The sequence below is a fragment of the Canis lupus genome, chromosome 11 (assembly GCF_048164855.1).
Source record: "Canis lupus baileyi chromosome 11, mCanLup2.hap1, whole genome shotgun sequence".
In the NCBI taxonomy this organism is placed as follows: Eukaryota; Metazoa; Chordata; class Mammalia; order Carnivora; family Canidae; genus Canis; species Canis lupus.
Genome location: NC_132848.1, coordinates 27,839,711 through 27,852,977, shown reverse-complemented (window position 1 = coordinate 27,852,977; position 13,267 = coordinate 27,839,711). Strand labels below are relative to the sequence as shown.

Below are 13,267 nucleotides of genomic sequence, written 5' to 3'. Positions count from 1 at the left end.
TGATTGGCAAAACTGGTGTTAGAACTCCTCCTGGCTCAGAGCTTTTCTTCTTGTGTTTTCCGTTAAGGGTAATGTTATGGACTAAGAGTAATATTATGGCCTGAGGTTACTGAGAAAGCATATCCTCTGGGATTTTAGCTTTGTGAGTGATTCCAGGGTGGTTTTATATAAATTCCCCGAAGTGAAGAAGCCCTATTTTTTTTCCTCTGGATTCTTGGATGTAATAAGGGAAAATCAGAGTTTTCCTTCAGAGCAGCAACAGCTTGTTGATGGATCACCTCTAGGATTAGAAATTTTCTTATGGGAACATAATCATTCGGGGGGGGGAAATTGTTAAAATTGAAACCAAGCATCAAGAAGCAAAAGTGTTTCAGAGAACCTCCTGCATTTTAGTTCAACTCTGGCAGCAAGAAAACAAAACCACATAATCTAAGGCTCACGCCCAACTCTCTGAAGCCCTGTATCTGCTAGTTCCTGTGTGGTTTGCCTACAGACTGCAGGGCTGACTGGGGGTAGTTTGGAGGAGGGAGTAAGAAGTAAGGCAGGAGGAGGCATTATTAATGGATCTGTGAACTTGAACCCTGTTTTAGTATGATCCTTGGAAGATAGCACATGGTGGATCTGTACTCTGAAATGCAATAATTTTGATATTTTACTTCATCTTCCTTCTTGCAAGAGAAGATACTATTAATTTGGTGTCAAAGCCAAGACATAGACTCGACCTCCTCTCTTCAAAAAGGTATGTCATTACACAACGTCGGGCCATATACTCTAGAGATCTTGAATAGTTTTGTAACTTGCAGGATGTTCTCTATAAGTCAAATCTAATTAAAATGAATCCCATGGGTTCTCTAAATATTGCTTTTTTATATTTTGGTCCATCCACAAAGGTCTGTATGTCTTTTGCTGTAACAATGCTTGGTGTGATGGGATTCAACTTCCAGCAGAAGAACTTGTTCCTTATCCAGTCTAGCACACAAAATTCTCCACTAATTGGCCTCTGAGCCATCCCAGGGAGACTTTAGACCCATTACAGAGGTGAAATCCCACCTCTCCATGTCGGCACTGAAATCCAATTGAAGGCGGGAATGAAGGTCTGGGCAGCAATGAATGAACATTGGCACTGTAGGGTCAGGATGGCTCTTTTACGTACGTTTCTAGTTCTGTCAGTATTTATCGTACCTTTACAGAGAATACCACTTTGGATCTCTTTACAAAAAGAAAACTTTATGTTGAAATAGGTTTTGAGAGAGTATTGTCTATCTTTATCTCTTTATTGATAATTAGTGCCAGGTCCCTAAGATGGTGCCCAATTCAGGCATTGAGCTGAAGACAGCTCCTTTGTGCTCTTTGCCCCAACTACTCCTGAATATGGGGGTTGAGTATACCCACGAAGGATTTCACTAAATTAAAAATACCATGTTTACATACCTGGAATGGGTCCTTGTTAATAAGGTATGAGTAACTTAATCTGCACATTACTGAAAATATTCAGCCCCACATAAATTAAGAGGGAAATGTTTAGGATCTAAAATTCTGTTTCTGAAGGGGTTGCATGTGCTCATGTTATGTCATCTGAGGGTGGAAACCTCAGGTTGAAGCATCTTTTGTTCTATACAACTGCATTTATCATAGACTGAGCGGTTCTTCAGTGGGGGTCCTCCTTTTTTTCTTATTTTTGGTTTCAGAAAGAACGTTTAGTGTAAGTAGACTCTGCTTTAACAACCCAGTATTGTTTATAAAACTTCATGTTTATAATGTAATTTTAAGGAAAACCTCTACAAAACCCACTGTTAAATAAAGAACACTGTAAATACAGAACCATTGAAGTGCATTTAAATTTCAAGTTTTAAAAACTATGATTTGTACTCTTTTTGAGAACTTTGTTTTTTGTAAAGAGAGAAGGCCTGTATTGTTGAATAAGATCAGACTTGGAGTGTCTCCCATAAATTATAGGCTTATTTTCCCTAATATATTACTTATTTTATTATTATTTTTTTTTACTTATTTTATTTTTTAAAATGACTTTACTGAAGCAGAAGGGAGGAACACTATCGATTTGTTCAGTATCGATTTAAGTAATAATTCTATTGCTACTAAGATATCCTTCTGAATATCTCTCACATCTTATGTCCTGATGAAAATCCCTTTTGTTCTGTTAGTTCAGTTGTTCTATGTCTACTTCACAGAGATACTATGAGAATAAATGAGCTCACACAGATACGAAGTGCCTTAGGAAAAAAAGCACTCTAAAAATGCAAACTTGTATCATTAATTATTGCTTTGAATTGATCATTTTTTTTCCACTTTTATACAAAATATACCTCATCTCTCTTAGAACCATTGCCTTCTGGAAGAGTTGAAAATGATCCCCGATTCCCACAAATGTATTGGTTCTCAGAGTATAATAACACCTGCTGATGCTGGTGCCTTACAGCACTCACGCCTGAACTTGAGCAGGACTTGCCTCTTTTCCTGGATCAAGAAAAATCTACAGTTGTTCAAAATGTGTCATCAAGTGTGATTCCATGAGGAATTCTTAAATAAGTAACAGTTGCTGCTGGATTAGTCTTAGGGCCGGATTCTTCATTTTCATCCTGTCCTAAAAATTCAAAATGTGGTTAAGAATCTTTGTGACCTAAGTTATTTGAATCACAAGATGGGGTTGCTTCACCCCCATTTTGTCCATCTCAAGTATTTGCTAAAGCATATCTTCTTGATCTGCAAAGGAAGAATAGTCTCCTTTCTTTCTTTCTTTCTTTCTTTCTTTCTTTCTTTCTTTCTTTCTTTCTTTCCTTCTTTCTTTCTTTCTTCTTTCTTTCTTTCTGCCTGCAACTTTAAAATTCTCAGGAACAAAATAAATTTAACACATAAGCATTTACAAACATTTATTGGGCGTTCACTATGTATCAGGCCCTATATTAACATGGAGCACTCTTCAATGTTACTATCAGGTTTCAGTAAGGTTGAGCAAATAGAAATTCAGTAAGTGATTTTTAAAAATTTCTTTTTAAATATGCATTCACAAACATTATAGAGAATTGAAAGAAACTATTACTAAGCACATGAAGATAAAAGTCTCACATGCTCTCCGAAGAAGATATAAGACATTTTATGAAGAAAGTGAAGAAAAAGTCCAAACGAAAAAGTTTAAAGTATTAGTACAACGAATACCTCTACCTTACCTGCTAGACTCACCAACTGCTATCTTTCTGCCATATTTGTTTCATCTTTGTGCATTTCTTTCAGAACTACTTGTAATTTGCAGACAAAGCAACACTCCACTCCTAAATAATTGGGTACACATCTAAGAATAGGGGCATTCTCCTATAGAACCACAACGCCATCATTATACTTAAGAAGACGGACAATTAAAAAAAAAAAAAAGATGGACAGTAATTCCATAATTTCATCTAATACTTAGACCATATCTAACCTTCACCATCTGACCCCCAATTGTCTATACCTTTAAAAAAAAATAGTAGGATCTAATTTTTATAAAGAAAAGCACATTTTTGCACTTGGGCTTTATCTTTTTATTTGATAACTGGATTTTTTTGGAGGGTTAGGCCAGTTATCTTGTAGGATATCCCACGTTCTGGATTTGTTGTTGCCTCATGGTGTCATTTAATTTGCTCCTCTACCCCCTGTATTTCCTGTAAACTCCCAGGTTCAGCCTGAGCATCGATTAGATTTCAATTGAACATTTTTTACAAGTCACTCCATATTGCATCTCATCAGGAGGCACATAATGCCAGGTTGTCCCTCTATTTGTGACTCCCGGTTTGATCATGGCTTGAGGTAGTGATCTCACTCCAGGGAGCTCTCATCGTAAAGGTACTTTTTCTCCCTTTCCAATTAACAAGTTCCCTGAGGGGGTGACACTTTGACACTGTGGTAATCTCTTATTTCCCAACAAATGTTACCTAATGGCTGTAGGTGATAATCCTTGCCGAAACTGACTGATCCATTGGGGACCATATACATTTTTTGTATAATTTGAAGAAGGTTTAGAAGTACAATTCATCATTTTTAGCAGCAATAGCAGATATGATTGAGTGTGTAAATTCAGATAATAACTCCAACAACAATAAGAAGTAACACTTACTGAGTGCCCGCTATGGGTTTGAGGCCAATCCTCTGGTTACTAACTGGGCCAGATGAGACAAATTAGTCTTTCTGTGCCTAGTTTCTTAAGGTGCAAAAGGAGAGTAATAGTGGTACCTATCTCATCATATCATTTTATTTTTATTTTGTTTAAAGATTTTATTTATTATTCATGAGAGACAGAGAGAAAGAGAGAGAGAGAGAGGCAGAGACAGGGGCAGAGGGAGAAACAGGCTCCATGCAGGGAGCCTGATGTGGGACTCGATCCGGGGTCTCCAGGATCATGCCCTGGGCTAAAGTTGGCGTTAAACCGCTGAGCCACCCGGGCTGCCCCATCATATCATTTTAGAGCCTCAGTATAGTTGACCCTTGAACAACATGGGTTTGACTATGCGAGTCCACTTACACTTGGATTTTTTTTCTAGAAACACAGGGCAGTATTATAAATATATTTTTCTCATGATTTTCTTTTCCTTAGCTTACATCATTGTAAGAAGACAGTGTATAATAGAACATGCAAAATAGGTGTTAATTGAGTGTTCAAGTTATTGGTAAGGCTTCTGATCTGTCTTTAGTAGTTAGGTTTGGGGAGAGTCAAAAGTTATTCAAAGATTTTTGGCCCTGGAGGGTGGTGCCCCAACCCGCACCTTATTCAAGGGGCAACTGTAATTTATACATGTAAAGTCACTAAAATGATGTCTGTATCTTTTGCCAAGCACTGGTCTATTCCTTTATAGGTATGAACTCATTTGCTTTTCATAAGGGCGCAATGAAGGATAATGATATTATCCTTCTTTTGCAAGTGAGGAACCACAGCTGCAGAGAGGATAAGAAACCCGCACAAGGTCACTTAACTAGTATGTGGTAGAGCCTGGATTTGAACCCAAGCAGTCTGACTCTAGAGCGTTCTCTCCGAAGATTGGCACATGTAATGAGAAATGACACAAGTGGAACTGAATGGTAAGCAGTAACAGAACCTCACACCACCACCACTCAGATTTTAAGTTACTCTAAGTTATTGAAAACCTGGTACCGTTGCTACCAAAATACATATTAGGTTTTGTTCTTCTGAATGATAATACTACAGATGAGTGTACTTACTGCATTTATATAGCTTAAGGCTCTGTATGGGAAACTTTAAACAAAAGATATCACTAAGAACTGAAAAATATAGAACTATGAAGGAATAGGAAAGAGGCACACAGAAAGGAATAATACAAGAGGGGAATTATGAGTCCTCAGAGCCGTGGGGCAGGAGATGATATTTTGATATAGTCAAGAGGGAAAAAAAATCCCTCTCATTTTTCACATTCCTGTACTGTATTAAGATGTTACCACTAAAATGTAGGAGTATAGCCATTGTCAGATTTATAAAGGACCCCACTGGATTTCTTTATGGGACAATGGATGAGTCTGGTAAGTAGGTAGCTTTCCTGGTTGGTTATCTCATACGCTCAGATATCGCAGAAGCCAGTCTCTGCTTCTGAAACGTATAACTGTATACAGAAAAGGCCTTACAAACCAGTATCCATCCCTACCTCTTCATTAGCATTACAAAAGTGCTGTAGTGCCGTCTTATCCACTCCCTCAAATGCTGTTGCAGAAAGCTCTCAAGTGTAATTTTCTAAACAGAACTAAGAATAAATGAGAAAAAAATCCAACATTAATAACGTTTTTATGCACTTCGAACACAAGTCATGGCTAAATTGGTCCTGCCTTTTTATGTTTTTTAATGAAAAGCAGCCTAATTGATCAATTGGTCGTGAATAATACTTTTTCATTTGTTTTTCTCCATACCGCTCAGCCTTGTAGAACCATGGGCATAATGTGGCAGCCTCCAAATGGTTTATGATTTGTGTCTTTTGTCTAGTGCTTTATGGGAAAATACTGGAAACAAAGTGCTGAGAACTCAGTAGGAACTCAGTAAATAAAAAGTAGATAGTTCTCTTGTTAAATATGACCTTAAAGAAATCTCTTTCAGATAACTAGGAAATATTATTAGGGAAGTAAGAAAACAAAAACCCTGGTTGGTTTGGAATTTGTAATTTCTATTCATCATTTTATAGGCCATAGATATTTAGTCCTCTATGGAACAAAATGGGAGGTCAGATTAGCTTCCCTCCCCCAAGTAGATTTATGTTCTAAAAATACGGATTATTGAATCAGTAAGGGCAGCGGGAAAATCTCAGCCATGACCTTTTAAGTTGATTATAAATATGTTGATACCCATAGCACACAGATTCTTACTGACAGTGGTGAGGTAGGGGTTGAAGACTGTCAGCTACACAGTTAGGAAGCTGAGGGAAGCTATAGAAACTCCCCAGGGAGAAAAAAAAATGTGCTTAGCACTCAGCCACATGCACCTTTATGCAGACTTTCTAGTGATCCATGAATCCCCCACTTGTCAGCGACAGGAAAAATTTCCTTTATCTGAAGTTATTTTACCCTGAGCCTTATAAAGTCTTTCAAAAGAGTTTTCACACGTTATCTCATTTGATCTTTGAGGTAGACGCACTACATATTTTACCTCTAGTGCTGCATTGTGGGAAAAACAAAGCTTGAGAATTTAAGTGGCTTTCTCAAGGTCATTTTGCTAACATTCGCCAAGACTTAAGACCAAGGCTTTGAAGTTGATACTCAGGGCTCCTTCTATCACACCGTGTTCTGGAGATGCAGGAACCCTTGATGAACTTCTGGAAATCTGAAATTTGGCTCTACTGGAAACTACCTGCATGACTTTTAACATTGTAACTTCTTACAAGACATTGTAACTTCTCTGGGCCTCAGTTTACCTCTCGGTCAAGTGAGAGATTAGACTCTATGTGCTCTGAAGCCCTTTGGATTTTGTTCAAACTACTTAATCCCACTGGGCCTGAGAACAAATGACCTTTTCTGCAATAGATGACAAGACCTTTTACCCTTCCCTGTAGGTCGTAAAAGCTGGTGTCCAGTTTGCCATGGGTTCCTTTGCAATGTCCAAATCCTGTTAGAAGCTATAAACATAATAGTGCTTTTGTGGGCTGCTTGCGTGTCGTTCTGCTGGTTGCTCATTTTCCTGCAGGGCTGAATGCCTCACAGTGAATTTGCTTTCTGTGCTCTGCATCAGACAGACTTACCATGATTATTTATTATCCCTCTTGGGTAGTTCAGAGTATAATATGGAAATAAATAATGATGATGGACTTATTTGGGGCTGATAAACCTTATCCTTCTATAAAGGTTATTTCTCGTGAAGGACCTAAACCTTCCACCTGATTTTTCATTATTAAGAGTTATTTCTTTTAATGTCCCTGAAATGTGCTTGGAAATTGGAGACTCATAAGAGGGCCTGCGGTACTGAGCACAGAAGCCTTGAAAGAAGGAAGGACATGACCAAGCCCTTCACTTTGGGGGCTAGCTGGAGTCTTTGGGTCAGTCTAATTAGGACAAGTTTAGTATTAGCATTTGTTTCAGATTTATAAAAAGTGTCCATAGCATAAGCTGCCAAGTACACAAAATCCATGATATAGTCCCAGCTTAATTCTGAGTCTCTCTGGGAAGCTAAAACAAGCAGAAAATTCTCATGCTTTGTGTGTCAGTTGCCAGATAGAACCCCAGAACTGAAGGTCTGCTCCACATGGCAGGAGCCACCCTGTTCTTGGCCATTGGACTAGTCTGGGCCAAGGACTATTTATTGGCCGGGAGAGGCTGGCGACCTCAGTAATCAGGAAGGTTGCCACAGAGATTTATTTGTGATTCATAGCCAGAGATATGAAATTGGGGGTCCTGGTTTCTCAGTCCTTTTGCTTTTTCAATTTTCCAAGTGAACTTCAGGCTGGCGAATGGAGCTATAGCAACTTCTCACAGAGAAGCGCATAATTTGCTCAGTACAGTGTCAGGTCACTGACTGTGGGAAGAAATACTGTCCAGTGATGAGAACAACAGAGAATGCAGTTAGCTCCTATATTCTGTGCTCTTTCCTCAGCCTTATGGATGATGCAGTATGCTTCATTCCCTCCTCCGTCCTTGAGTGAAACGATAGCATTCTCTAACCTGCTACGTGGGACACTTGGGAAGAGACATACATTGTAACCCCAAAAGCACTTTTATACCTTTGATATAATAGAAGTATGCAATATTTCATTTATAAAACGCATAACGTGGTGCTTTCTTATTTAGCCAAACCCATTTTGTGGCATATCTCTCTTTCAGACCAATGTTGTTAAGCAGACTACTAATTCACTTTATCCACTAGATACTGTAGGATGCTGTGACTTAGCACTGGTACCCTGTAAATACCCAAATAAACAAAGAAGGGGTAAGTGTGAAGCCAAAAAAAATCCCCTTGCTGGAGAGCGATTCTCAAGACCTGGAACAAGGCAGATGGAGCTCTTCCATAGTAAACTTTGTGTTTTGGTTCTTTGTTTTTTTGTGTGTGTTTTTTTCCAGCATGGATATACAGTTTTTATTTTAAAACGTAAGGTGTAGGGAAAAATAAGATTTATTACACAGACAACCTAACTGTGTCAGCTCAAATTATTTCATAAAATGAAGGGTCAGTTAGGTGCTATTATCATCAAGAGAGCATGCTAGAAGGCTCTGTCATGTAGATGCCATAAAAAATTACCTGTTTGGTCACTTTAATTCGTCTTTGGGCTCCTGTCAGCAGACACCCCTTCAATCCCCAAATCACGGTACCCAGATATACTGAGAACACTTAGGATAATAAAAAAAAATAATGGGTTCTTCCCCCTAAGAAACATACAAGCCATTAGGGAAATTGAGTAAATGAGCACTATAGTGCATTGCTTATAAGGAGAAGAACAGAGCAGGTAGGGCAAGGAGGGCTTTGTAAAGAGGGCTTCCCGAGGGAGGCAGGGAGGCACACCTGCAGGGGAGAGATGTGGCTTGACAAAGAGATGTAAGTGCAACTACAAATTTGCATCGTTCACAGAAATCATAGGAGGAACAGAGTCTTCTTTGCTGGTGATCCATTTATTTTGCAAATGATAAGAGTTGAGAAGGCTCCCGTGACATTTTTTTCCTTGAGGAGCCAGAAATTAAATTTCTGTCCCTGGACACTGTTCCTCAAGCTCTTTTCCCACCTAGCCAGTTCTTCTCTCACTTCCAGTTATGTCTCTCTCTAAGTCTTCTTTAAGCATCAATATCTTTGGTTCTTTTAACTACTCTCCTAAGATGGGATTTTGCATGCTGTCATTTTAAGGTGCTCACCTCTGAAGGACTCCAGTTTATGGATCATGGTGCCAGAATGGGATAGAGCTCTCCAGGGAGCCATCTAACAAATGCAGAATACAGTGAACTTGTTGCCTCCCTTCCTCTATGCCTTATATTTCTATTAATATGGCCCAAGATGGCATTAGCCTTTTTGGCATTCATGTCACAAGGCTGACTTATGCCGAAATTGTGGTCCACTAAAACCCATGAGTTCTTATGCATTACTATTAAGCCAACTCTTCCTTATTCTGTACTTATGCTATTGATTTAAAAACAAACAAGCAAACAAAAAACCCTAGGCACAGAGGTTTAAGTGTAGAGAAATTTATCCCTCTCATACTAAGTCATATTGATAACAACCTATTAAAATATTTCTAAGCTAGTGAATTAGTTCTCTCTCTTAGCAGGTGAGTATTTGTTTGCTGCTGAGAGCATAGCTAGTCTCACACTGGATCCCTCCTGGAAGAGGTCTCCATAGAGTCAGGACTTTATTTTCTCCTTCCTATCAAAACATTCTCTGCAACCGTGGACAAATCTACATCTTTAGACAAACAGGTGAGCCTCCATAAAATCAGAACAAACATGAATGGCCATTTCTTTCCCAAGGATATACGACAATGAGTCAGATGTCTACAAAACTCTAAGTAAAAGTTACTCAGAGGCTCTATTATGTGACAGGAGGAAATTTTATTTCAGGCTCTCAGCAGCTTTGGGAAGATTTGATTATGCTTACCGCCATACATTATAGTAAATAACATTCATTTTTACAACTGTTTTAAACCTGGAGCTGATTGATCTGATTTTGGGTTAGAGTAACATCATGTGATGTCAGTACAACTTCAGTGCACAATTATCTGTAATTTCAGTAAACATGATCACATACCTGTTTCATGGCAAGGCCTCATCGAAAGTGACTCTTCTCTCTCCTTCCCCTCCCCCCCCCAGCCGCATCCTCAGCCCTAACCCCTTCCGTTAGTAAAATAAGGACTACCAAAACCTTGAAGCTTAGGTTTCTGTCAGACCTTTGGAAACTCCTAAAAGTCTTGCCAAAGGAACTTAGCTGTTCATAGGTTTTCTTTCCCGCACCAAAGAGGAGAACTCACAGCTAACTTGTATAACTTTTATAACTTCAAGCTAATAGAAATGTTGCATTTCAAAACCCATTCCTGTGAGAGGTTTTGTTCTTAAAGAATGGTTCTGGGAACACGCACATTTTTCTAATCTGTCATTCTGATGCAAATTTTAAGGTTGCTCCCATGACCTTGTAATCATCAAGATTCAAAGATTCCCCACCCTTCCCTCTCCCCAGTGTTTTTGATCTGGGGTCTTGCTACTTAGCTATTCAACCACCAGTCAGTCCAGTTGATACCACCTGGGAGCCTGTTACAAATGGGGATCTCAGACCCTGCTTCCAGCCTACTGAATTAGAATTCAAATTTTTGAAAGACTCCCCTGGTGATTATTATGCACACTAAAATATGAGAAGAACTGACCTAGGGTGCAAGGTTTTCACCCCACATTACCCAGCATCCATCTTGTGTCGTAATACAGTTCTAAAATTCCATTTGGTATTAAGAGTTTAGAGTTATTCTTTACAATTTTACCAGATTTAAATACTTTATGCACACCCAGCTATTTCTCAAAGTATATATAACTGGCTTTAAAATACTCGTGATTTTCTAAGTTCTTATAGAACAGAAGTCCTCAGTAGGGAGAGGTTTGACATCCCCTCATTGCCAGGGGCATTTGGCAATGCCTGGAGACATTTTTAGTTGTCACAATTTGGGGTGGTAGTGGGGGGTGCTACTAGGATCTGGTGGGTGGAGGCCAGTGATGCTGCTCGGGATCCTACAATGCACAAGACGGCCCCCACAGCAGAGACTTAACCAGCCCCAAATGTCAATAGTAAGAACCATAGAGAAACCCTATTACAGAGGTATATAGTTGTAGAGAAAGATTCAGATGTGCAACCATACATTATAAGAATGCCATAGGAAAGTGGAGCCTTGGGGCCCATCGTGATATAACCAAAGAACAGATAGGCTGTCAGTGGCCTTAGTGATGATGTAAGGAAGGGAGTGGGGGATCCAGCCACAAGTGAGAGGAGACACCTAGGACAGAGGGTCACCAGTGCTCTGTGCACAAAGACAGTCAGCTTTAGGGAACAGGGATGGGATTCAGAGACTAGACACCAGAGATGAACTGAGGGGAGGGGTGGGCTGGAGAGACACAAAGCTTGAGTCCTAGAGTAGATACTAGATATGATCCCAAAATCATGTTAGGCCTGGAAAACAAGAAAGGATTTCAGGTGTTAGCCTGGGAGTACATGGTGGATTTCAGGTAAATCCAGTAAAACAAGGACTTAGGAGCAAGACAAAATCCCATTCGCTAGAATTGGGACACCTCTGAGCCAGGGCAGCAGCAGGGGGTGACCTGATCTAGAGTTAGCCAGTTATTCAGCCACAGTGAACTTCTTAAATCCCTCCCAACCCAGAAAAGGCTTAGTGCTGAGCCTACGGTATGGTTGACTTGCAGGAAGGGGTCAAGTACTTCCAGTTATAGAGAAAGGTAGGCAAGAATCAAACCAGGTCCTGACACTGGCTGGTAAAAAATCATGGGATAAGAACTGGAATAGAATCTATGACGTTCTTGGGTCATTTCCCTGCTGTACCACACCTAAATCACTTCACAAAGATTATCTACTTTTCAGCTGTAAAATTTCTGGGGAAAGATTTCTTAAAGATTGTGTTGATGCCTTATAATCCATCTAAGTAAAGCTTTCTTCCCCATTCCTAATCCCAAATCCTCTTCCTGGGATGTATATTGGCTTTCTTTTCATCCCACCAGAGAGGCTTTGTGCTGAACAACTACGTCTGGAATGGCCACAGGCAGCCTTCCCCTTTCTAGGGTAGAGAATCTCCTGATTGCATTAGCACGGGCCCCCTAAGATCCTCTCCCCAACCTCTTCATCCCTTTGATATTCTCTGGACCCTCTCTAGGTCCTGCCTGCTTGTGATAGTCACCACCAGAATGTATTTATTAAACATACACCTGTGCTGACTACCCTTTTGACAATGGAAGGCAAAGAAGAGAGAATCTAAAAGAATACACATGGTTTTGTGTTGGTTTTTATTAGTCTCTCTTTTCTCTCTCTAAGAAGTTGTTGATCTTTGCTGAATTCATAGTTCAGTTGGAGAGACACTCCATAGGCTAAGTTCCATTGCCACATTTTGGTTGACCTGCAAATGTTTTCACTGTGACCCTCACCTAAGGACAATAGAGTGTGCTTTCATATGAAATAGCTCTGATGTGAATTTAGCTGTAAATAAAACTGAGATAAATGCATTTGTTCAGTTCCAGAGAAGGCATTATACTGCCATGTGGATTTTGTTTCAAATGAGCTGCAAAACAAAATTCTTTTCCATGGAAAGGGATTTATTCAACTGAATCCACTCACTTTGCTGCAACTGGATTAATTTCATTTCACATCATGTCTCTAAGTAGAAAAGTAAACTGATTTGCTTCCGGCTAAATGGATATGTTGATGTATCCAAAGTCAGTAAGGCTTATTCCAACTAGATTACAACAATCATAGTATCCTGGTTGTTTTAGCTTCTATCAAGTAGTTACAAAAGCGCACCAATTCCGTATGTGAAAAGCAGTTTATAAAGTTACCATAGAAGGAGATGTTGCAGAATGAGAGAGAACATAGATGTGTCAAATGAGATGACTGTTCTTCCCTTCCTCCAGAATGAACCACTCTTTTGCTCCTCGGTGTTATAAAAAATATTCATTTTATTCTGTACCCATGTTCTAAAATCCATCATTTTATATTTTTGAATTGTGCTGCTGGCATTGCTCAAGATACATATGACTAAATAGGTTTTGACTATGGGCTTGCGGAGTGCTCAGTACTGTGCTAAGTACCACCAACCACCCCATAATG

General features: G+C 39.5%; 1 protein-coding gene across 2 annotated transcripts in view; it reads left to right on the top strand.

The window, feature by feature from the left end:
• Nucleotides 1-391: 391 nt before the first annotated feature.
• GRAP2 (GRB2 related adaptor protein 2) overlaps nucleotides 392-13,267 on the top strand; it is a 63,620-nt gene continuing 50,744 nt past the window's right edge. Inside the window, exons 1-2 of one of the 2 annotated variants that reach the window (XM_072843871.1) lie at nucleotides 409-739; nucleotides 4,845-5,067. In XM_072843871.1, coding sequence (XP_072699972.1) covers nucleotides 5,046-5,067 — 22 coding nt within the window. In that variant the 5' untranslated portion in view covers nucleotides 409-739; nucleotides 4,845-5,045. Of the gene's footprint in view, nucleotides 740-4,844; nucleotides 5,068-13,267 lie in introns of both variants that reach the window. The other variant, XM_072843872.1, reaches the window with a different exon arrangement.